A 27,856-nucleotide genomic window follows, 5' to 3' on the forward strand; every position below is an offset into this window, starting at 1 on the left:
TGCAACAAGCTACATTTAATTCTATAAAAATCCGGACATTTGTAATGTCGTATAACTATTATGATTTTTATTTTTAAATATATGATAGATACTATAATATACCACTTATATAATTTAATATTATACAGTACCTACCTAGCTATACTATGCTAAATACATTTGGTCTTTGGATGAGCATGTCACATTATGGCGCGTGTCTATGTCTGTAACTTTAAAAAATATAAGTGCACTTTCGAATATAGTACTTGATTATTCCAATACATTTTAGACTAGACCTGCAACAGAAGCTCATTGGCCTCAGGAAACTCCATAGGCGACAGAAAATCACAGAATAAGTCCATCACAAATAAATAAAAAAAAAAAAAACTATTTGAGAAACACTGTTCCGAAAATAAGCTAGTGACAATGGTGTGAACTTAAAATTGGTTAAAATAACTTAAAATTACAGTTCGTAATTTTTTTGTTTCATGATAGACATGAAGTTTTTGTTGAGTTTCAGGTACCTAAAGGGATACAATTAATTTGTATATTACTTAACAATGAAGAGTTAATAAAATGATAATGTTCTTTTTAAGATTTAGAAGGTAGTAAAATGTAGATATCTCAATAAACAATAATTTATAAAAGAGAATGAGTGAAAGTAAAGATTGATAAGAGAAACATAATTATCATCTAACTCTTAGAAAAGGTTTATCACAAGTGCTAAATTGCGAGTTTTACTCGCAAATAAATTTGGCCGGCTTGTAAGGCCTTTAGGATAACTCTAGCGTTCAACTAAACGTTATAACGTCTCCATACATTTCTGATTACCAAGTTATGGAAATATCATAGAAGAAACCGTAACATTAAAGGTAGAGAACAGTATGTTTTATTGACTATCGATAATTAACGCAGCACTTTATAAGAAATAACATAGTAATAAAATGAATACGACGGGGAAAGTCAAACTTTTATTTCATAAAAAAATGATGATTTTCCTACTTTTCTAGTTATCGATATTTTTCGCCTCTACTTTTATCTAATTCATTTCTTTATCGACAGTCGATAAAACCATTTTATGCTCCCTTCCCTTATTTTTGCTATGATAATTCCGCTCCTTGCTTACTAACAAAAACACAATAAAACGGGGACGATGTGACGATTCTAATATCTTGATTAATTTTACACGCAATAAAACGTATGTATAAAAAATAAATTTATGAAACCTGCACGACGTGCTAGCCGAAATGTAACACCTTTAAAAAAATGCAATGCAGTCTATGCATGTGGTGTCTTGGTATTCGTTTTTATATCTAAATTAAGGCGATTTAAATAAACTAATGTTACATGAAAACAAATATGAGGTTGTATATACTTAAATAATGACTTATGTTTGGCATTCATAACTTATAGTAAATTGTGATGAATACATGAAAATACCACGTTCCGCTTAGTAAAATCACGTTTTGTCTCGGAACGTGCTATTTCATTAATATACTCTATCTTGGGGATTACTTTTGTATTCCTTAAAACATATAAGATTATGCCTTCTTTTTTATTTTGTGTGATATCAATAATTACCTATCTATCACCCTTTATTCCTAATAAAGCAGAACGTAGCAGCCTAAACGCCGTACTCAACTAAAGTATACATATATAGATTTTTATTTCCATATAAATAAAATCTATAATCTACTTTATAAAAACTACAATTAAAAGTGTACAATAATATTAATCTTTATGCGTATGTAAAAGTAGATCTATATATAAATATTATCTGATTATAAAGTAAATAATTTTTGGAATATCTTTTTAAGGCTAGTGGTGTTGGTATGTTATACCGTGGAAGCGTGTTCGCCGTGGGCGGCGGCCAGCAAGTTGTCGACGATGGTGGCCTCCTCTATCTTGGACGTGCTGGCGGCCACCTCGGCCAGCGTGGCCAGCGCCAGCAGGTCCACGTCGCCGGGAGACTTACGCATCTCCATGTTCTGGACGGCGCAAGGCGCTTCCGTCGCGATCTTGAACTCGGGGCTGATGTTATGCGCTTCCTTTAAATCTACGCTAGAAATTAAACTGTTGATCTCGAGCCTTGTGATGCTGATTTTCCTCGGTTTCCGTTTCTGACTGCCGATCACGTTCTGGCGCCAGGACTCGGCCGTCTCCCAGCGGTCGCTCGGGTAAGGCCTAGGAACCGAGTTCACTATGTGAGGGCTCTCGTAAGTTTTCGGTTTTATACTGTTAGTCTTCTTCTTGCGTTTGTTCTCACGTTTCTTTTGCTGGAACTTTTCTAAACTAAGTGAGGGCAACGCTTTAATTTTCGCGTCTAAATCAAAATCTGCAGCCTTAAATGGTTTGTTTAAGTTATTGTCTGCTTTGGGTGCTTCGGTGTCGTCGGTTTTAAATTCGCTTTCGGCAGGAGTTTCGTTAGGAGACATAGATTGTTTCGTGTCGTAGGCGACGAACTCTTCGCTGCGCGGATTACTAGGCTCCCAACTACACGAGGCGTTGTAGTTTTCGTCTGGCATCTTGTCGGAGTAATCTCTTTTCTGTCTCTTGTTAACTATCAGTCCACCTCCAGCCATGAACTCCTGGTACCTCTTCCCTTTGCACGATCTGTCAGATCTCATGTTCTTTTCGTCGTCGGACCAGTGCCGCTGGTAGCTGTACTCGTCGTCTCTAGAATAGCGTTTTTCGACAATCTGATCGATGACGTCCTGATTAGTGAGTTGGTCGTTGGGAACGCTGTAATAAAGGCGACCTTTTTGTTCATCGAACTCTTCAAAAATCTTAGATGTCTCCGAGAGTGCGTCTTGTAGCATCTCTTCTCGGGAGAAATTTTTCATCTCCGCCGCTATAATAGTATGAGATCTGTCGTTTGAGATCGCGTTCATTTTATACGAAGGAGGTGAGTAGTAAGGGTTTGGAGTTTTGGTTTCAGTCTTGGTGGCTAGGAGGCTGCTCAGGCCTCCCATCTGGGCCTCGTCGGCCAGTTTCCCGGGAGTGAACATGGATAGGGTTTTAGAGTCAGTTTCGAAGACATTCTCGGTAGGTTTCTTGTTGAGGTCGACCTTGGTGGAGTTGTTGTTGGTTTTCTCTAGCTCGACCTCGTGGTACTCTATGTCGGGGGAGTCACTTGCCTTTTCGTTGGTTTCTCTGGGTCGGGAGGTGTGGGTGCGGAGCGGCGGCGCGGGGAGCTTGTACCATTTGAAGTCAGGGTTGGCGCTGAAGAAAGCGTCTTTGTACTGAAACCAAACCAATACCAAAATAAGAGCCTAAACTAATTTCACAGAAACATCATTTTACAATGATTTACGTTTTTCTCTAAACGTGCTCCAACGACAAGTTATGAAAATTACCTGTTTAGCAAGACCTGTGTAGCAGGCTTTCTCTTCTTTATCCAAATTGGCCCACCATTCTCCGAGAATCTTCGTAATGGATCTGCAATTAGAAACGCATATTATTGCCTACATAACCCATGACATATTATATCTTTACTACCTAATTAAGTGATTTGTTAAGGAGTAGGAGTAGTCTCATTTGGGAGACACAATTATTTTTATATGGAATTTATTATGTAATTTTTGACGATCATGATGAGAAGATAAACATAATTTTGACATGTAGCAAATTTATAGTGTAATTTTTATCATGAAATAAAGAAATCTAATCTAATCTAATGGAACTTTATCACGCTACACTTATTAATAACAAGTGGTTTTCACAATAAATCGACTTGATAGGCCCATTGATAATTGTAGATGTACTTCCTTTATGTCGTAAAATCAATATAGTGTAATCAAAATTACATTATGTATGAGCAAATATATTGCAAGTTAAACAAAAGCTTGTAAAAAGATAATTCACATCCATAGACATGAAACATGCGTATTTATACAGGGTGTAAACCTAATACGGGCGAACCTCTTAACGGTGGTATAGAGGACATAAAAAATGGAATTAGATAACTTTTACTTAAAATTGAAATATTTTTTTTTATTCATACAAATTAATTAGGCCCGCAACGTAATGCAAACACATTCGCGTTAAACGCTCGTTGACAGTTGTCATTGATTGTCATCGCAACCAAGTTTACAGTACATTGCTGCTGGAAAATTTTTAAAAATTAATTATGGGCTAAAAATTAAGAGTAACTCAAAAACACCTCTTAATTAATGATAACAATATTGAATTATATGCCTGGTTTCATTTATCGCCCTGATTACGTTTACGCACTGTATTAATGGTCTATGAATGGGGATTCCCAGAAACTTATATTCCCCTTTCAACAATATTTGCTGAAAGGAAATTAAGTACTAAGAGTAAGAAGTTAATATTTTCGTTCGAAATTCTTTGAATTGAATAACCAAGCTTACATATAATATAAATGAAACCACACCTTGGACAAAGTGCACCAGGGTAACTTCAACAAGGGCCTATCAATTAATGCAACGAAGAGTTCACCGTAAGCCCCCAGATTTCTGTGTAAGGTAAGCTCACCTATTCTCAAGGTTGGGGTACTTGTCGCGCACGACGCTCCGGTGACGTTTGCAGACGACTGACAACCCTACATTCATCCCGCTCTAACATGTATCTCTGTCTCACCTGTTCTCAAGGTTGGGGTACTTGTCGCGCACGACGCTCCGGTGACGTTTGCAGAAGATGAGGAAAGCGTTCATCGGCCGGCGCGCGTGGTGCGCCGGCTCGCCGTCGCCATCCTGCTCTAACATGTTGAACTACCTGAAACAGAAACAGATATCGTTAATACAGGCAAATTATATTTAACTATTTATAATTTATTTGCTCACCCATCCTACCCTGGCTTCGGACGAAACCAACATATACACCTAAACTTTCCTCCTCAATCTTTTCATTAGGTGAAAACTGAATGAATGTATAATTGAAAAGGTTCAGTAGTTTTCAAGATTATGGCGAATATACAGACAGACAAACGCAAAGTCGCAAGCAATAATCATTGGTAGTCCTTACTCCATTTCCAAACTGCCTCACCAGGTTCTACCAGATATATTGTTCGAGGGAACTCCGATTCCGTTCTCTTCCACTGTCAAAAACCTCGGTATTGTTATGGACCAAACGCTTTCATGGGACCCTCAAGTCTCCGAAATAAGTCGTAAGATTTTTGCCTCTCTACATTCCCTCAAGCGTCTGCAGAACTTCCTCCCGCATCAGACTAAGGTTATGTTGGCTCAGTCTCTTTTACTTCCTCTTCTCGATTATGCCGATATTTCTTTTCTCGATCTAAGACAGGAACTGCTTGACAAACTTGAACGCCTCCAGAACGTGTGCATAAGATTTATATTCGGGCTAAAGAAATTCGACCATGTTTCCCTCTTTCGCAGTCAACTCAAGTGGCTTCCCATCCGCCGTCGCAGGGATCTGCATATTCTTTCTCTCCTATTTAATGTTCTGTTTAATCCTTCGTCTCCTCTTTATCTTTCACAAAAATTTAAATTTATGGCGGACGGTAGTGGCCATCGTCTACGTTCTAGTTCTAATCTTGCACTGGCAACACCTCATCATAAATCCCGTGCGTATAGTAAATCTTTTGCAGTGCGAGCGGTTCAACTTTGGAATGAGTTGCTTCCGTCCTTAAGGAAATCGCAGTCCGTTGCCTCGCTCAAGGGGCAGTTAAAAAAGCTGTGGCTATCGGAACATGGATGACTTGTTTGTAACTAGTTATAGATACTATATATAAATATATATTTATTTACTATATATATTGTTATATATTCTTTATATTTGATGTACCTTTTATTCCAATTTTATTTTATTATTTTTTGTTTTAGTCTCTTTTATATTTTTATGGGCTTTCCTATAAACTGTTGTACTAAGTGCTATATTTGTCTACCATTCTTCATCACATTTCACCTACTCAAAGGTTAGCTGGAAGAAATCCCTTAAAGGGATAAGTTCGCCTTTGTACTGTCTATCCTGATACATACATACAAACGAGCCATGGGACTTTTTAAATATGTAGATTGTATGTAGATACATATAAAGCAAAATACTTTTGCAGCTATAGTGAAGTTTTGAAGACAGGAAAGCTGAATAGAAAATAAATGAAATGAAATTAATTTTTAGCCGGAAATACTTTCCTTAGATTATTACTAATATTTATTATTTTATACATAAATTAAATTACAATTGAAATTAAAAGAAAAACGTCTCAGTCTGATTACTTATACAAATATAATATAATGTAATATGCATTGACTGCTTAGAATGAATTACTCAATTTAGAACCGATTACAAACCATGCATATACTTTAGCAATCCAAATGTCATCGAAATAGTGTTGCGAAAAACCGGTAAGTATCAAAAAATATAATTATGAACGGTTGTAGGTACTCACATTAATATAGACCTATTATCAGGTTTGAGTGCACTTAACGCAAGTACATCCCTGTAGTTATTTAAATACTTATAAGGACGAATTTCTTTATGAATGTCAGATAAAAACGTCCTTGAACAATATTTTTTGTGATGAAAAATAACATAATATCAGTATCTGAATAAACCGAAGCTACCGTACAAAGAGGATAGAGTATTATAGAGAGTTACTGTCGAAGTAAAATGTGTAATCACAGTGCATATACTGCCATCTCTTGACTTGACACACGCTTAAAACTTTTGAACCTCAGTTTTGACAATTTGGCCCATATTCTTAGCTTGATATGTTTTAAAATGTCAAATATTAATATTAGCGCCATCTAGCTGAGCGTACCCCAAAGGTGTAATGCCATCTAGGCCACCGTACCTTTTTCTGTATGGTACTGAGGTACGTTTTTTTCTTAGACTTTATCTGTCTATACGGGGTTATATATGTCTTTGGTACTGACTCAAGATTGTGTATTTACATGTGTTATCGTTATCACGGTATTAAGTACGTTCCTTTGCCAAGTGCAAAATAATTCGTCACGTGATTACAGCGATATCGGGTCGATGACACGAGTTTTGCATTGTCTGTTGTTATGTTGTTGGTTGGGAATCTGGAAAACTGTAAAATATATTTCGCGCTTTTTTTCTTTTCTTACCGCTTATTGTGTTCTAATTAGAGTTGCAATACTTGCAATGCATTCATTAATATTAAAGAAATTTTAAATAGCACGACATTTTTTTATGGTCGACATTTAAATTTTAGTGATTTTATAATATTTTATTTTAATATATTTTACACTTAAATGACAAGACTTTGCAGCAGCAAAACTACATCAACAGAAATTAAATGTGTCAGTATGATAATACGTAGTAAGTCGGTATTCGGTATATTAATAATAATTTAAATGGGGGCACGTTTTACGTACATGTAGGCATAGGATTTATATTTATACGTTAATATTAGCCTGAGTAAGTTTCAATTATACGGTTTAATATACGGGTTAATTATACGGTGGTCGGACGACATCAGAAAGACGGCAGGGCCGACCTGGCACAGAACCGCCGCTTATAGAACAGAATGGAAATCCATGAAAGAGGCATATGTTCAGCAGTGGACGCAAATATGCTGAGAAGAAGAAGAAGAAGAAGATACGGTTTAAAGTTCATTGAACTACTCGATTAAATAAGTTTATAATTATAATCAAATTAACAAAAGTGACGAACTGAACTCATTTAAATATATAACAAAATTTTGGCAAAAGATCGACAAGAGGTTACAGCAAGAATGACTCCAACGAACAATATCGAGCCAAGAATGCGTGTCAGATAGTTAATTATACCCAAACTAGGTTTTAATACCTCCAAAAGTAAAATGCTACAAGTCTTAGAACTAATTTAATGCAAATTATATCTTCCTCAGATTGTAATAGTATCCGTAATTCAGGTAAAAGTCGCATATAAAATGCAACTTATGCAAGCGATATTTAACAGATATTTACTAATATTAAGATAAAACAAGTAACGTCTGTAAAAGTAACTATTTTAACAAGCAACCACATTTAAATAAGACTACAAACTTATATAACCTAGTGGCCGAATTTGGAACTAACCGCGTGACGTACAAAATTCACCATTTAGTTTCTACAGTAGCGACAATACGCCGACTTGAGTAACTTTGTCGTAACAAAGGTTACGAAGTTCGTTTACCCACAGGTGTTATCACGTAAAACTTTCACAGCATACCTTCGCGGATGTGACATGGCACAATTCTTTTTCCCCTCACTAGCTCGGAAACACGTGTTTTGTCCTTTAATACCAGCGGGTAAAAACGCATTTTATCCACTAGTGGGTAAAGTAATTTGACCTTGAATAAAGTGAAATTAACTGGTTTAAAATTGACAAAAGTAGGTGAATCTAGTAATTAAGATGATTTACCACCCTGTGGAACCACTGGAAGCAGTGATAAACGCATTTTTTGCGTTGTAGTTTCCTCGCTGTAGTGAGGGGAAAAGTTTTGTGTTACACTCGGGTGCAAAAGTATTTTAACTTCTAGTGTGTTAAAAAACTCGCAAGTTCAGGATTCTATTCTCGAACCACTCGCTTTCAATTCCACACTCGGCGTTAAAATACAACTTTGCCCCCTTGTATAACAAATAACTATTATTTTATAGTTAGGTTAAAAGTCAAATAAGACGTTTAGAGAGAATTACGCTATATAAAAATAGCAATTATTACGTTGCTATGGTCAGATTTCACTATATAATAAGGAAAATAAAATAGAACATTAATCAATAAAAACTAATTAATCTTACGATCGCAATTCTTTAAGTATTGTGTCATAAATTCATAATTAATATTACCGTCACCGGAAATTCTTGCCCTATAAGGCGGATCTTAGAATCTCAGCATTAAAATAGCGTTGGTAAAGCAGTTATAGAAGAAAGAGCTAATCCTCCTCGCATTATCCCGGCACTTGTCACGGCTCATGGGAGCCTAGGGTCCGCTTTGACAACTAATCGCAAGATTTGGCGTAGACACTAGTTTTACGAAAGCGACTGCCATTTGAGCTGTCAACAGTGTCAACCCGAAGGGTAACTGACCTTATTGGGAATTAGTCCGGTTTCCTCACGATGTTTTCCTTCAACGAAGAGCGACAGACAAATATCAAATGACATTTCGCACAATAAGCTCCGAAAATCTCATTGGTACGAGCCGGGGTTCGAACCCGCGACCTCCATATTGAAAGTCGCACGCTCTTACCGCTAGGCCACCAGCGCTTTTAACTTTATATCACAGTCTGATAGCCAACAGAATAGATTTATTGTCAATTCGGATTATTGTCAAAATAAAATGTGTAGTCACATTGCAACTAGACTGTCAATGTCATCTCTCGACACGGAATTTAAATATATAATCCTCAGTTTTGCATTAACCAAAGGTGTGGCGCCATCTAAAGCATAAATTATTATTATTCTTACTCTTGATACTGCTACAGTAATAAGCTAACATAAAAAAGCAGCGCCATCTATCGTCCGCCTGCAAACGGATTTCAATTTACCTTAAAATCCGAAGCTTAAATTTGATCTTGACGTTCCTATATATTTCTGCTGAGTGCTGACAGTAATAAGCTAACATAAAGAACCAGCGCCATCTATCTTCCGCCCGCAAACGAATTTCAATTGCCCCGTCACGTTCTGTGCCACTGCCACATAACTCGCGACCACATTCTTGCGGGTTGACCTTAAAATAGTGTTGCGCTTCCAGTCGGCCATTTTACCGATTTTTCGTTAGTTCATTTGTCGACTCAATGTCAATGTACAACTTTGGAACTTCGGAAACAAACAAAACGATTTTAAATATTTAGATGTGTTCATATTTTAATATTAAAAGGAAAAATCGAATCATGTATGCTTCCGGTGGTACTTGAACCCGCATCTTCTGCAATCCGTGCATTGCTCTTAACAAAAAAAATGTGTTGTTTAAAGTACTTATACTAAAATATAATTTAAAATAGAGGTATAATGCCTGTGTGGTGACGGGTTAAGAATTTCACCACCCCCTTTCTTCCCGTGGGTGTCATAGAAGGCGACTATGGGATATGGGTTAAATTGTGGCATAGGCGAGAGGCTGGCAACCTGTCACTGCAATGTCACAGTTTCGGTTTCTTTCAACCCCTTATTTGCCAAGAGTGGCACTGAAGCTCTAGTAGTTTCATGTGTACTGCCTACCCCTTTATGGGATACAGGCGTGATTATATGTATGTATTGTATGTATGTATCATTTAAAAAAAGTGACAGTCATAAGGCGAGTATTAAGTTTTTACGGCGCTATTAGGTACCTATCCCAATTTTTGTCAAAACAAATGTAATCTTAGAAAGATTTACTTTTGTCATGCCTTATGATATCTATTTCAATTCAATGTCAAAGTTTGAAAATAAACAAAACAATTAAATTGCTCTAATGCCCTTGCTAGCTTTTCAAGGGAAAGATTCCGTTATTTTTGTCGTCTACAATATGAATTTTGCCAGTAGCAAATAGATGATTACATATACTGGGATTACTGGGTGGTCCAAATTTTTTTTTTAGAATCGCGGGCTATCAGAATGTACTGATGAATGTACAACAAAAAAATGACTAAAATACATGGTACCATGTATTTTAGTCATTTTTTTGTTGTTTTCGAGTTATGAATTTGTGCAACATTTACCTTTGAGAATTTCGGGGTGAAGAATTTCAATTCTTGAATATAAAAATCAAGAATTATCATAGGAAATTATTATTTAGGTACTACATAAATATTACACCTATTGTCAGGTACATAATTTTACAGATTCTTTCGAATATAAATATTTTATTATATTATATGTCATATTTTAATCAATTGGTCATTAAATTTTACTTTTCTCGTGAAGGAGAATGAAGTTCACACAATTAATGAGTAGGTACAAAGGCTATAATTTTTTAACGGTGTAATAAAATACACCTATTAAAAATGTACGTACCTACATTTTTAATAGGTGTTTTACATCACGAGCCGCTTAAGATGTATGATATTTTAATGTAATATATTTATTGGTACCTACTTTAAATTTTCAATACAATGTTTAAAGAAACACTTCCTCATCTGTTTTGCAAGCAAGTATCACATATAAAAAACCTTTTGTTTTTATTAAAAAAAAAAAAAAAAAACATTTTGAATGTCAAAGCGACCGATAAAGTTTAACAAACGGACATAGCATAAGAGCAAGGTCGTTTAGCTGGTTCTGCAAGCTACCGTGATTTTTCTTCCTTCCTTTTGTATGGAGTAGCCACACAGTCCGGTCCATACATAGAAATCAATCATTTATTATATAACCTATGGCAAAAAAAAAAAACCATTTTTTTTAATGCTAACGGCTACTTTTCTTATCACAGACAACGAATGCCCATCTAGATAATACTAAAAACTCCAAACATTTGGTATCAGCGACATATCACAGATTTCCAATGGTAATCTCCACTCTCCAGTGTCCGTCATAACACCCCCCGTAGCCGAATGGCATTTTCTGCGACGCGAAACACCACCGAAACGCTGCAGAAATGTAGTCTGGCTCTGTCGTGCCAATACGCAAGAACGATAGAGATAGATAACTACGAAAGAGATATTATCAAAAGCTTGAGATGAGACATTAATCATTTTATTACAGATGCTCAATGACGAGACCAGTGACCATTTTAATTCTAATATGACATTTCGAGACTTTGCTTTGAATTAATATTTTATATATTTTCAATTGTTAATATTTCTATGTACCTAATGTTGACGTGTAAAAGTAAATAAATGATTTTGTGCCCTAACTGTGGCCCATTTGCCGAACCGAATATTTCTGCTGAATTTTGTATATTTTGACTTGTAAACCAATACGCAAGAGCGATATAATTAGATATCTAGTTGCAATGACCATTCGGCTAGCCCATATACCTCAATTTCTCCATTTCCCCTAAACCCTGCCCCCATAAACCCCAGGGCCTTGACCCAGAGCCGAAGTATGCCGAGGCTGGCCGTCGGCCGTCGGCCCATGAAAGTGAAAACGGCGCGCGCGCAGAGCTTTCGACCGACGGCATAATTGGGTTATGTAAATCGCGCATCCTTTTAAACAAGTTTAGGTTGATTTAAGTTTTTTTATTGTCGACTTTACTTAATTATTTATAAAGCAAAAAAAAAATTATGATGTGCGAAATATAGTAAGTAAGTACATGATATTTAATATTTCATTTTCTGGCGGGCGACGAAAGCTCGACAGTATTCCTTTCGCCTATAATAAGTGTGTAGCACTTACCTATCTATTCAACTTAGAAACTGATGGTAGGGCAGCATATCAAAGTTAGTAATAAGTACTATCTCTATCGTGTAAGAATGACTGTTAAAATCAGGGTTCGAAAATATCCGATATTTATAATAAATATCAAAATATCGATATTTATGATATATATCGGATATATATCAACTTTGATATATATCCATTTTGTATGGAAGGCATATTATTATTTTGTTGCATTATTTATGAATACAACTTATTACTTAAGATAAGGAAAATTCTACTAAAAATCATAACATTTAGCAGAAAAACAGTAACAAACACAAAAAAAAAACTATATTTTTAACAATGTTACATTTTTTTAACACTTTTGTATTGCAATGCAATATCACAGAATATATAATAGTACAAGGCAATATTTATAAAAAAATGATATTTATCGGATATATATCGTGTCAATCCATATCAATCAATCAATAACAATCAATGTATCAATGGTGTGTATCAATGGATATATATATATATATATATCCATTGATATATATCCTCGAACCCTGGTTAAAATCTATTCCTTAATCCGACAAAAAGCGTTTCAAGCGTTTGAGCGGATTAAAAGCTTGAATTGATATTGTTGTCTCTCCATTTCGCTTGCAATAAATGAGTACGAGCGAGATGCAAATAACAAAAATCTAGGTATATTATTTGATTGCAACACTTAGGTAGCGGTTTTTATTTTGTATACCTCAAACGACACTGACACTGTTTAGGTTATTCATAAAAACCACAGACTGCGGTCAATGAATATTGTTTCCTTTGGGAAAACTTCGTGTTTTTCTAACTGCGTCACAGGTATGTACTGGTTCAAAACAATAACTACATACTTATAAGTTATAACCATACTAGATGGTGTGTTCAAATTACTGCACCCATGCAATAACTGCACGAGTGACACCCTCACGTCACACAGCATGTCACGATCCTCAGCATTGAGGGAACGACTAAAGAAAAAAATAACAATTAAGCCTACTTAATGGTTACCCATAGATGTATAACGGATATAACCTATAGGTATAACAATCTGCCAGATATAGGCAGTAACTTCCTTCACAGTTCTCTGTTTTTCTTTCTTCAATACTTTTTTTTTATCATAGGTCCCCCCTCAAATGGATTGTTCGCTTTTGTACACGGTAACTTTTCCAACTTACTCTTATTATGTGTTCTTGTCAGGGCCGGATTAAGGGTAGAGCGAGTGGAGCGGCCGCTCTAGGCGCCACATGGTAAGGGGGCGCCAAAATCGAGAATGTGGAAAAATCCATACAAAAAAATTATACATTGCGTGGGCGCGCATATCACAAAATGGCGAGAGGAGTCGGGAATTAATCCAGCTATTGAAAATCTAGATTTGTAATTTAGATTAAGTGGAAAGTTGCACCACATTACCAACATATACCAACAATCATAAGGGCGCTGTTGCTAGGGCGCCGTAAAAGGAGGATTCTAGCCCTTGACGAACCACATTGTTGTGCGGCCGAACGACAAAGTTACGTCGTTATCCAAATGCAAAAATATGAGTCTATCCGATAGTCCAAAGCGGAGTTCCTCATAAAGACAAAGGCGCAAAACGTCTCAGAGAGGCGCAAATTTGTAAGTCACAGGAGATGATGAGCGAACTTCAAACGACTAAGATCCCGAAGGCCACTTAGTGGCAAAATACCGAAATGGGCATCCCGACGGTGACGATCGAGTTCGCCGTTAATATCTTAATTCTAACTAGTATTATAAAAATAATAGTGATGGCGAAATATAAGGCCTAAAAGTCGGGAACATAGGCGCCCTGTGAAGTCAAAATACCCCAAAATATGCCAACGACCGCAGCTTTGCAGTTGATCAAAGCTTGGAAGCTTGCTGCTTCCCCGCTAGAGGGTTGAGGCTTAATAAATTGCGTTAATAGGAAAAAAAAACTCGCGCTCGCTTCGCTCGCGCTTACTATTTGTGTCAGTTCTCTTTTAGAACGTTACTCAGGAAAAATTCTACGCTCGCAGCGCTCGCGTTTTCATTTCAAATCTGCTTTCCTGACTTGGCCACTAATAGTACTCCATTTTGTTTGTTATTTTATGTAGGTACATGATATCCACGTTCAGCCCCACGTAACTATGTATACTAGGGTGCGACTGAGAAAGTTCAACCCTTTTCTTGTACATATATAAAGAGTAATAAAGACTACTACAATTGTATTCGCGGGGCCTGCAGTTGTAACTAGTGATGGGCCATAATCGATTTAAACCGAAAAACATAAAACCGTAACATTTGCTTCAAAAATGTTGTGTTGGCGTTACTGCTTCTTAACTGGAAGTTTTAAGTAAGTAGCTCTACCTAACAATTAGTTTTAGGAGATCACAGTCTCACTAAAACGAGTAGAAATGAAAAAGTAGCAACATTGTAGCGTCATCCTTTTCTAATCAATACCTTACCTACGTGTGACAAAACGGGGCGACACTACGATGTTGTTTCTTTTTAATTTCTAGTCTTACTAGTCAGACTGTAGGTACGTGTACACTCTTTTTAGCCCTTTTGTTATTACTAAGCAATAGGCGAGACGACTAAAAAAAATAATTAGTCCGTCGGTAAATTATCAAAGAATTACAGTGCGTTGAAGTTTCGCGCGACGTCACGCCTAGGTACAATTTTAGCATCCACCCCGGAACTTTGATGTTCTATATCTTTGTATTTTTTCATTTGTTAAGAAAAAGCGAAAAATATGTGTTGAGTATTTTTGGACGATCTAACTGACGGACTAAACAGAATGCCATTTTTTATGTAGTCATCATCCCTAATCTAACGCCGTGGCTTGCGTGAGCGACGGTCGCGCGATGGTCGCGCGACGGCGATGCGACGCATACGAAATCAAACCTTATCGATATGGAAGTATGAGACGCGACGGCGACGGTCGCGCGACCGTCGCCCACGCAAGACACGGCGTAAGATTGTTAATGTTATCTTGACTTGATAAAAACAAGCAAGATTATACAAAAGCAGACAAAGACACTTATTCAAATGTATTTGACCTTAACATTGATACCGTATCAACGGCGCGGCAAGTTTCAGGCCGTGACGATATGGAATCAATAAACAGGTATAGGTAACAATTACCGTTGTTTGTAATACATATAATCAAATACATACAGGGTGAAATAAAAATGACAGTTAAAACTTTGAATAGTGACTTTTGAGGTTATAATATATATTTATTTTAAATCAGTCGAGTTCCCTATTGTCATATCATAAAACGCGTGCTTTCCTAAACCTTGACAGTTGGCGGAATCATCGACGAGCCATAACCATAACACTTAAAAATTGATTGAAAATGTAAGGAAAATGTTTAATTCCAATCGAAAATTTTAACTTCGCGCCTTTTTTAGTGACAAGATTTGCAAGACCGTCTAAAATAAAGTCTGTGAGCACAGATACATTAGAGGTAGCATCACCTGTTAATTTTGACAGAATCCTGCTGGCAAGGTCAAGGCCGACAGCAGAGGCCGTGTGTGCGTTTGCTGTTAGCGTGCGAAATCGACGCGGCAAGGTCAAATCTTATTTTAAATCACTAACATTACTGTTTTTAAAATTTCTGTACAGCAATTTTAGCCAGCGTCCCATTAGAATCCGCATGCGTAGCCGAATGCACAAACGCTCACGAAACGCTAGTAGATATCGATCTCTATCGCTCTTGCATATTGGCGCGACAGAGCCAGACTACCTTTCGCGGCGTTTCGCGTCGTAGAAATGCCATTCGGCTACAGGGCCAGGCCAGTTGCCATGTGTTTAGAATACGTTACTCGTTAGAGTAAACGTATCGGAAAATGTATGTCATTTATGGTTCTAGTAAGTAACCGTGTTCTTCTATACGTCTAAAACTCGTATAGGATTAGAGGCTCAGCCGGCCTAGCCGAAATGACAATAGTTGACGATAGACGCCGATGAAAATGAAAATGAAAATGAAATATTTATTTTTCAAGTAGGCATATTACAATGCGCATATGAACGTCAAATAAAGCTACGCCGGCTCTAACCCTACGCCTCAGCCTCGAGAAGATTTCAGTCCCCCCTCAGTTGGGAGGGGGGTATCCACTATGGGACCGGCAAGAAACTCGGCGGGCAACTTCTTTTCAAAACATTACATCTTATAACTAACATGCATTAAATAACAAGATACAATTTAACATGCAAAAGTATTCATCAAAGAATATGAACAGACTAGGTACTCTATGGAAATTAATTTCAATAAATCCCGATGCCCGATGCCCGATCGAAACGCAGTCTAGCTTTGTTATGCCAATGCGGAAGAGCGATAGAGATAGATTGCTACGAAAACGACATTATCGTAAGCTTTTGTGCATTTGGCTACGTAGGAAGCTCAAAGGCTTACGATACTGAGACTAATATACAGTTGTAGGAAATTAGATAGATAAGCCCCACAATTTTATGTTTTTATAGACTTTTCGATATTCTAGGTAGGGGGAACTTTCACTTCCACAAGAAAACTCTTATACCCATACTATCCACATTTAATATTATAAATGAGAAAGTGTGTGTGTCTATTTGTTTGTCCGTTCACGGCAAAAAGAGCGACGAATCGACGTGATTTTTTAGGTGGAGATAGTTAAAGGGATGGAGACTGGAGAGTGACATAGGCTACTTTTTGTCTCTTTCTAACGCGAGCGAAGCCGCGGCCAAAAGCTAGTACTTACAAGATAGTGAGCATGATGTCTAAGCGTATATATTTGTACCAATAAACTATGTTACATATATAGAACATGAGTCATTGGTAAACAAACAAGTAGCGACGAGTCTAAATCAAAAACAGATAAAGTAGCCACATCACTATTCCCGATAAGAAATGCACACAGTTACTTTACAGAGATAAAGGATATTGTCTATAATTATTTTTACTTCCTGATAAGTTAAAAACAGAAAAATAGAAAATTGTGTGTCGTGCTTTGAATAAAAGGGGATGAATATAATTATATTTATTTATTTATTTTATTAATGGAGGAGATTACGGACTAATCGCCTCCGCAAATGTCACCGTAATTAGCATAATACTACGTATATTTGAACTTTGTTTCTTTATTCTACTATATTAGATAAAATCGAATAATATTCGATTTTATCTAATATAGTAGAATAAAGAAACAACCGTACGATACATATTATTACGGTTGTATCGTATGTAAAAAGTTGTATTAGCACAGATACAGTATATATTAGAGATGGGCCGAATATGGACTTTGCCGAATACGAATATTCGGCCGAACATTCGGTTCAGCTCTTACCGAACCGAACATTCGGCCGAATATTCGGTTACGCCATATTTTTAAAGCGGATGTTCATTAAAACTATTAAATGATTGATAAATGATAATGGTTACATATGTTACTACAACTATGTTCTTATGATTTAGTGGATAACTAAAACTTAGTTAAAACAACTCTGAACTCTTCTCAACTCTTAAGCTACGGTTTTTTTTTTATATATATTTTGATGTATTAATTAACTCTTTTTAGTAGTTCCTTAGAAAGCTACTAAAATAGGAGCTTATTATCCAATGGAATACGTAAGATCTTCATTAGTTATTTACTTTGTTTATTCGGTAAATATTCGGCAATGCTACCGAATTATTCGGCCGAATACGAACATTGAAAATCTTGCCGAATACCGAATATTTACCGAATATTCGGCCCATCTCTAGTATATATTATAGTACAAGTATCATCGGACCGCACGTGAAGTTCTATTGCGTAGCATGAAGGCCGTCAAACTGTATGGGCCGCGATGTAGCGGCCGCCGGATGTACGAAAGAAGCACGAAGTGAGCCGCCCCTGGACGTCACGAAAGGGACAAAAACATCTCTAAAAACAAAAGTTCGTCCCATTGTTTACAAATTTTTGGCAGACAATATCGCACGGCGCGCAAAAAACATCGCGGTGACGTCACAGTCTGTCATTACACCCATCCATCAGCGATACGCCAGTTTTAAAGATGAAAAACGTCACAGTCACTCCATCCAAACGAATTTTAATTTTAACACTTTCACCTAGAGAACTGAATTGGTGACTGGTGTAGGAATTATTTTAGATATGACATGAATTTTTGCTGGGTATTTTGTATGGTTTTGACTTTGTGTTTAATGTTTGACCTCGGAATGATGTGTCACGGTTGTTATTATATTTTGTATATTTGCTGTGATCTTATTTGAGATATTTGTTATTGTATCACCGAATCAACTTGTTAACTAGCGTTTACATGCTTAAAAATGCAATTAATAATGTTATCTATCAAGTCTACTAAAATAAATAAATATCGGGGGACACCTTACACAGATCAACCTAGCCCCAAACTAAGCAAAGCTATACATGTAATATTTTGTATAAATAGGTCTTTATCCCTTATACATGTTTGCTACCTATGTTATTTGATATATGACTGTATGTGTTCTGAACAATAAATAAAAAAAAATATACATACAGAAAACATCCATGATTCAGGAAATATCTGACATATCTGTGTTCATCACACAAATAAATGCCCTTACCGGGATTCGAACCCAGGACCATTGGCTTAGTAGGCAGGGTCACTAACTGTCCACTAGGCCAGACCGGTCACCAGTAATAACGTTGATTTGATCATAAGCCCTTTAATTTCATTTGTATTCATCGTCTACCTCATTAACATCAGGAGAATCGACAACATTTTTGCACACTTCCGGTTCACAACTGATAAATCAGAAGGAAACTAGTTTGTTATCGAATTTAGCGAGTACCACTAGAATTACTATGCTTCAACTAACAATAAACAACATTTTAACTAAAATCCCTTAATCTACACAAAATTCCTCTCTATTAAAGTTTGGATATTTCTTGATCTCAATGGCCTCTCGCAACATTCTGGGTATATATCTCCCTTACACATCTGCAATTCTCCCTTTTGTTAGAGGGGTCACAGATAGGATCAGCCACATCTTGAAACGGGCTTCTATTAAAACTTATTTCAAGCCTATGAAGAAGATGTCCCAATTCCTGAGGCCTGTGAAATGTCAAACTCCTCTACAAAGCGCGGGAGTGTACAGGCTAGACTGTGAGTGCGGCCTGTCATATGTGGGACAGACGAAACGAAGCATTTCCACACGGGTGAAGGAACACATAGCGGATATCAAGCACCGTCGGCAAAGGTCTGCAGTCTCTGAACATGTCATGGATAAAGTCAATCATGCTATAAAGTTTGACAAGCCTCTGGTTCTCGCTAAGGAGAAGCGATATATACCCAGAATGTTGCGAGAGGCCATTGAGATCAAGAAATATCCAAACTTTAATAGAGAGGATGGCTTTACTTTACTAAAATCCCTTTGCTAAATCATCTAGGGATGGAAAAAAACCGGTAACTAACAACAATGATACCTAACCTAACGCTGTAATAGTCAAAAAACAAAAATTTCGTGATCTAGCGATGAGAAAAAAACCGGTAACGAACCATTGAGTAATTATTACTTTGTATAGAGGAGCTATAGCAAACAACGAACGTGTCACAGCCTGTAAGCTGAAGGCGGGGCCAGGGGGCGGGGTGTGAACCAATGGCCTGCTTCCGTAACGTCGCAAGCGCTACGATTTTACTCGGCGCTTACGACCTTTCGGTCGCGATGATGAGCCCTGCATAGAGTGCATAGATTAGAAGTCGTAGTATAGAAGTGACATGGGTTTACATGGGCATTTTTTTAATTTATGACTCTCAATTAGCGTGAGTTGTTAACAGAAAACATAAATCGCTGTTAGTTTTGTAACGACAATCAAGCTTGAAATCTGTATTTAAAACTAAACTTTTTCACGTTCGGAATTTAGATTATAGCTTAGTATAATTTACATAATGAAAACAAAACCGATGTTTTTATTAAAATTCCATGCCTAATTATCGTTGCAAAACTGACAGCGATTTAACTTTTTCTTAACAACTCTGTGAGTCCCAATTTTTTTAAATGCCCACATACCTATAAAGCTGTATACGGACTGAGCGTATAATACATGTGTACACGTAGCCGCAACTGGATAGTTATTTATGTGACATTTGCATAATGGTAGGCATTAAAACACGAGTGTTGTTTTTGTTGTGTTAATAAGATAACATGGGTGTTTTAATGCCTAATTATGTATAGTCGCATACATAACTTTATCTATATCCATGTATGTATGGGCGCGGGTTTATTGTCCCATAGAAAATTTGAATTTCGCGCGTTTTTATACTCTCATAATTTGCTTGACCGTCTACCTACCCAAATTCATTCAGGCAGGTTAAGTACTGCACTTAAAGTTACATACTCACATGAAATTCGACACGCGTATTGAGAATCTGTTATAGACGGACATGTCGGAAAACTGTGCGATTCTGACAATAATAATTAAATAACCTTTTTTGCGTCGATAAATATATATAATTTAATGTATGATAGGAATTGAACTAACTTGCGATATTGTCACGTCTGCTTTTGTTGCATTTTTACTCTTTGGTTTTAACGAAACATGGCCGCCGCAACATGGCGCTTCGGCATGAGTTTATATTGACACATTTATTAAAAAGTAAGCGTGTTTAAACAAAAATGCAGTAAACCTACGTATGAAAAGTCACTCCTTGGCTTTTGTTAGATTTTCCTGAGCAGTTTGTACAGTACCTCACTACATATGAGGGCATTATTTAGACGAAATATTTTTATTGCGATACGTCAATCTACCACAGCCGTTCGGCACAGACTAAGCGCGTTTGTGCCGAACGGCTCTAAGTGTTGTTACACAAAATCAAGTTGAGGTGCCCTCTCTAGTTAACATAATTACTCAAAGGTAACGAACAACAGCTAATGACACCTAGTGCTGTAATGGTTAAACAAATAAAAATATCGATTAGTATGTTAAATCCCAAAAATACAGACCAGACTTTTGTTGTCTCTGTCAAAATGCTTTCGTTGTCTATGAGACCATTGAGACCATTTATAATGCGATTAAATTTTTTATTAAAACAACATTAAACTCGCATGGCAACAAGCTGGCAACGATGCCTATAACGAGTACAGACATTAAGTTAATTGAAGGTCAATCTGTCGTCATAAATTCGATGTTAATTGTTAATTATTTTAGGTTCCCACCCCTGGGTACAATGCATATTACATTAGTTTAGTACCCATAGTATACAGGCTTTAGGTATAATAAATACAATACTAGAAATAAACGTAGGTCTTTTTGGCAATCTCCACTGTTTACGAAAACACTTTCTAACGTGGTAGATAGTATAGATACCTATTTTGAAGTACATTATACATATACACAAATAACAGCAATATAATAATAACACTTCTTAAAATTTTGATATTGATAGAAACAATGGAAACGATACAACCAGTTTTATGAATAAAACATATTAGGAAAAAATTCAGTTTGTTTCAATATGCATATTTTATTAAAAAATATTATTAACAAGGATAGGTCAGAGACCTATCCTTTATTATAGTACGGGGTAGACATAATTCGATGACAAACTAAGAAAATCAGATAAACCAGGGCTATAGAAATATTATCGCTGCTGGTAACAAAGGTATCATCAACTCTAAATAGCATCACGTCTTGGTTGTTTCTGTGAATATAAGGGGCTTATACAAAAAAATATATCAGTCGTGATGCGTGATCATAAAAAAAATAGTTTCAGTGTTGCCATGTTTAAGCATTTTTACAACAAACATCTGACAGTTGCAAAGAAAGTGGCGCCCTCTTTAATTAAATAAAATTGTATGTTATACGACGATCGGTCTGGCCTAGCGCGTAGTGACCCTGCCTGCTACGCCGCGGTCCCGGGTTCTACGTATATACGTATTTATTTGTATATCATATATATCGTATAACACAAGCCTAAAAGCTTACCGTGGGACTCAGTCAATCTGTGTAAGAACGTCCTATAATATACTGTATATTAGGTATGTACCTTCTTACTGTAACCTTCCCATTAAGCGGACGACGTGCTTAATTGCTAACAGCGTGTCAGTCGTGTCACAAAGAAAACAGTTTAAAATAAATTTAATCAATTAGTTCATCCTCTGCCCGATCCCATTCGTCCAGTCTTTGTTTGACAATCGACCGAATGGAACGATTGAAACAAGCTGTGCAGAAGTTGTATACCTAGTTCAGAATAAAGCATGGTCCAAAATACAATGATAAAAGTTTAAACCTATTAAAAGGAATGCAGGAAAATTCTGAGTTGATAACGAAACGGGTATAGTATAGACGATAGCGGTTATTCATTAGTGATATTTGATTATATTTTATGGCCCATTTTAATTGCTGGTGTGTTTGCAGGACGGGAAATATTATTTGTAATTTTTATAGTTGTTGAAAACATTTTGTGTAGTTTCTGACATAATTTTGTTTTATTAATAGCAGATCAAGTAGATCAACATAGTACACACTAAACATACCTACAAAATTTGCATGTTATTGCAGAAATTAGTATTTTTTTTGGGCATCCATCTATAACAAAATAGAATAGTTTAGAAATAGTTTTAATTTTTTATTTAGTTGGTATTTTTAAAATGATACATTGGGTCTTTTTTTTATTTTAACTCTAATATTTCAAAAAAGGCCCAGAAGGAGATGGAGGGACGACCTATTAGACACCTTTCTCACTAACTGGCCGGAAGAGGCACTAAACCGGGAGTCATGGAGGTCAAGGGGAGAAGCCTTTGCCCAGCAGTGGGACACCATTATAGGCTAGCAAAAAAAATATATCAGAAAAACGTCAAAAAGTCAAACAATAGTATTACCAAATAAAGCCGAAAGTGATCGGTTTGACAAGTTAATCCTTTACAAACGCGGTGGAAAGCGTAAACAATTTAATTAGAACAGTTGCAGACATATCCGGCTATTTATAAAGGCAAGTTGTTTGTAAGTAACGCTCGTTTTGCTCGGGCACGACGCAAATAACGTTTCTGAAATATATGGTTATTAGGTTCAATTAATACACATGTTTAGCTAGGTGTTCCTTTATTTTATGGTGCTCTGGATGGGCATGTCATCGAGCTGTCCCTGTCACACGTTTTATAACAGTCAGTGTGAGAGCACCGTTAGGGTCTAGAAGTATGTACACAAATAATTAAAAATTGTGGTTAGGAGCACAAACATCTTTACAAATATTATATATATAAACGACCTTGTTGTTTACCTTAGAGACGACTAATTATATTTTTGACACGTTGATATGTATAGATGTTTGTGAACTCGACCGAACCAACAATGTAAAATAAAAATGTTATAAAAACGTACTAAATATAGCTTTTGTTAAAGTATTTAAAGAAAGTCGTGAAAGAAAACAGTCAACTTTTGATGAACTTCTAGGCGTGACTACGTTTCTGACTTTTATAAAATTACGATCTAAAATATCACAAATAAGCAAATATTACGTCCATGAAAACTTAAATAATACGCGCTTCATTTAAGAACGGAAAAGCATTTAGAGCACAAATATTTAGCGAGTAATTTCAATTCCACAACACGTATTGTTAGTAAACCGTCTTATTTCTTGCCGTTCATGTGCATGATGTACACAAATCTTGCAGACTACAGGCTTGTTTTCGCATCTCCAAATACCATAAGGTTAGAGTATTAGCATAATCATTATTGAAGAAAAATATGTGTATTGTTTAATGTAAACGACGACCTGCGGAGGCCAAGTTTTTAGAAAAATGAGATGAATAATTTGCACAATGTTTTGGAAGAGAATCAGAATTTTAATGCACGCAACGCAAATGTTTTTTGTAGTGAGATTTGTGCAAATGTGCCTGCGTCACTTCTGTGTTTAGAAATATGGAATACGCATATTGCTGCAATATGAGTTAGTATATTATACCTTTTATTATTATACCTATGAATTAGCCTCATCACACAGAATCACAGAATTTAGCTCAGGGGGCCGATTTTTGAGTCTCACGGCGTTCGAATTCAGAAAATTGTCACTGAAAATAATAAGCAATTCAGGGGGACGATTTTTGAGTCTCACTGTCACTAAAATACCGGTTGACAACGGTGACTTGCCTATTATTTTCAGTGACAATTTTCTGAATTCGAACGCGTGAGATTCAAAAATCGGCCCGCAGAAATCTAATAAATCTGAATACAGTCGCTCGAAATGCCTTTTCACAAGGCTTTTAGGCATCTAGTAGGCTCAAGTTTTAAAACACTGGGGACAGAAGACGTAATGAAATCTTGATAAATCGGTTTCATTGAAGACAAAAATAAATAAGCAAAAACAGATACGTAAAATTCTTCTTGTAAAATTCTTTTACGAATAATATTAAATTGTATTATACTTTTTCATTTAACACAATGTAATATTGATAATTTGAGTAAAATATATGAATATATACTATCCCATGTTTGTTCACGTGTTTAGCATGACAAATGGCGGACTTAGCAACTATTCATTAAACCGTATTGATAAACGACATGATTCACTGTATGAAAATGTTATTGTAACACTACATTTAAACAGATTCAGTTGAACTGCAGAAACTTTGCAAAATAATAAAAAAAAATTGCAACCTTTTAAAATTTGACGTTTTGAATGTCGCTGGGTCTTTTATGAAATTCCCGCATTTATTGGATAAATGCAAAGAAATAATTTATTTTAAAATATATATTTAGCTTAAGAAACTCGAGTGTATGTCATGGTTTACGATTGTTTCAAAGTACTGAAACAACCTAACTACTAGGAACTAATTATAAAGTGTTTCTAATCAGTTTTTATTATCTTCAATAGATGTTATAATTAAAGTTGAGATAAAAACAGAAGTAGGTACCTATCTTGGTTAAGGTTATTTTAAATTATGACTACTATAAAACAATTATATTTTCTTTGTTAAATTACGGCGATTATAAATAGGTGAATGCGATAAAACGTCCGACCGATTACATGCTATTGGTTGGTTAGAAAACGAAAGGCACTCCATTGTAGCTACGAAATATGGATACGAAGACGACAAGAAACTAAGTGCCACTTAAGAAAAAATATTCAAATAGTGTCTACAAGTCGAGTATCTAATCGATACTGATTAAAGTTCCACGGTATGGGGTCAATATCTAGGTCAGGCATGCCGAGGTAGGGGGGTCTTGTCATTTCAATTTCCAATAGAGCGTTCTACCAATATGCTTAATCCGACGGACTAATACAAACAGCATCACAATTCGTAGGGTTCAAACAGGTAGGTACGAAGGTATTGAAGTAAACAAGAATGGTGCCCGGTCCGCCAAATGGTAATCGTTGGCGCTAGACACCGATCGAAACGCAGTCTGGCTCTGTTGTGCCAATACAGAAGAGCGATAGAGATAGACTACGATGACGATATTACCGTAAGCGTTTGTGCATTTCGCTACATACACAGGTCTGTCTCATTAGAAAGGAGTCATTATTATACGTTTGAACAAGTGTTTCCTTTTATTATAAACAACATTTTTTTTGTTAAAAGTAACCATAAAAAATGATTAGTAGTAAATTTAGATTTTTATTACGCTTCACCTGAAATATCGTAACGAAAAAACAAAGCCACTCTATTTCAAGTCTACGTTCGAGACTTCCTTTAAAATATTGATTGAAGAAGCCACTTCGCGATGTTATAAAAAACGGCATTGATTTATTTGAAGTTTTTCTTCTCGCACGTGTTTGAGATAGTCGGCAGTTGCTCAAAATTTACATATAGATGGCGCTATCAATAACTAATTTGTCGATATGAATGTTGAAACAGAAAAACCGATAATGGGCACCAATTAAAACGTGGCACGTCACTATACAAGTGTCAAGAGAAAATAATAGGTATGTTGTTTTATGTATACGTTTCGTATTAGAAAGTAGTGTTTGTATAAGGTCAACTGTAAATAATATTCTCTAATTAAGTAATAGCTATATATTACACAAATAAGCTTTGTGATATTGATATAGGTCGCCAGAATGTCTATATTAGCGACAACTACACAGCTACCTATATGGGGAAGTACCCACACATACACAATTGATGAAATGATTACACACGCCCACTATTACAGAGATGATTAGCATATGGCTATTTAGTCATGTATTGTCGAGATCTACCACAAAACAGCAAAAATATCATATTGTTTCGACCCCACTCGATAAAAATTGGAAAGTTACAAGTTAACGATCGTGTAGGTAGTTACACAGTCTAATACAAAAACTCCTTTTGTGACATGCTTACAACATAATGTATAACATAATCGAGTTTGATATAGCGTTATTTTTAGCGCGGCACCGTACCTATATGCAGAGTTATTTAATGTTTCATACAAAACAACACTTTCTATGCGCGATTCCAATTTTAGGGGACGTTACATTCGGTTGCTATGCGCGCTTCGGCGAATATAGGTAATTGGCACTTCAATCACTTTATAGCATCGACATAATGAATGCAACGGAAAGTGAGATTCACTGCTCGTTTCGGCTAGGAACGTGATTTTTGCTGCATTATTTTCAAGGGCATTGCAAACTGCCAACAACCCAAATCGACGCGTATGAAAAACACCGCAAATACAAAAGAAACGCACTCTCCCACACTAATCATGAATGAAACCAGCGACCGCACACGCTTTCCAATAACCCCCAATTAGAAATAATCCAATAATATCAACAAGGAAATAAAAGAATATACTTACAAACTCGACAGCCACGATACGTGTTTAATAATCACATACATGACGTCATTTGACGCAACACAAAACTCGAAATATTGAGCAAAATGTATAATAACCGCGTTGAAAATAACACCAACGTGAACTAAACACAATACTTTACTAAATACGAAGATAATGTTATGTCATTACGAGCGATTTAGGACATTTTATAATATTTATTTGTGTCCGACTCCAGTTTTGACAAGATGGTTGCGCACCGACTGTTTTGCTTTGCTTGTCAGCTGATATGCTGTACTTCAAACTGGGTAGACACATTTTTTTACTCTCTCGCACGCGTAAGCGCGTCGCGCTTGTGCGAGCGAGATGACTAACGTTACCGAGGAAAAGACTTGAAAGACAACTGTAATGTCATTTTCTTGTTGCATTTTTATTGCAAAATATATTGAGAATGAAAAATTATAAAGGAATGGTTTATTGTGTATGTGATGAATAAGAAGACTCTATGGAAATAGTGGCCCGTCATTTCTATTTCACAATAACAAGTAATCGTTTATCAGTAGTCTTATATTTGGGCGTGACATAAAGCGTTGTTTTTTCCTACTACTAGCGCCACCTGTTGGTGAGTAGCCAAGTTTCTTACTGCTCTAGTAGACCAAGAGCTTTGTGAACACGAAAACTTTATGTTACAAATAATACAATAATAAATAATTGTTATTTGGAAATGATTTCATACACATTCAAGACCTCTGATTTATGGTTAAAATTAACAAATTGACTTAAATGGGTTTCAAAACATTGTTGTTACATTACAGTTTTTACATAGAATCCTAGATGGCGCTAGTAGTTACAAAATGAAGTCGAATGAATAAAATATTAGAAGATAAAAACTTGGTGAAAATGAATAAAAGTTTGGTGAAGTTGAGATTGATATGATATTATTTTTGTGAGTTACTTATTTCTTAT

The 27,856-nt window shown here is 36.1% G+C and overlaps 1 protein-coding gene across 1 annotated transcript; it reads right to left on the reverse strand.

The window, feature by feature from the left end:
* Nucleotides 1–27,167, reverse strand: LOC125235254. Its single transcript, XM_048141749.1, has 4 exons — nucleotides 26,915–27,167; nucleotides 4,582–4,716; nucleotides 3,336–3,417; nucleotides 1–3,221 (listed from the first exon to the last, which is right to left on the reverse strand). Exons 2-4 carry the CDS (start codon nucleotides 4,704–4,706, stop codon nucleotides 1,815–1,817), a joined length of 1,614 nt encoding a protein of 537 aa, XP_047997706.1. The 5' UTR covers nucleotides 4,707–4,716; nucleotides 26,915–27,167; the 3' UTR covers nucleotides 1–1,814.
* Between the last annotated feature and the right edge of the window lie 689 nt (nucleotides 27,168–27,856).

Source organism: Leguminivora glycinivorella, chromosome 17 (genome assembly GCF_023078275.1).
Source record: "Leguminivora glycinivorella isolate SPB_JAAS2020 chromosome 17, LegGlyc_1.1, whole genome shotgun sequence".
Classification (NCBI taxonomy): domain Eukaryota; kingdom Metazoa; phylum Arthropoda; class Insecta; order Lepidoptera; family Tortricidae; genus Leguminivora; species Leguminivora glycinivorella.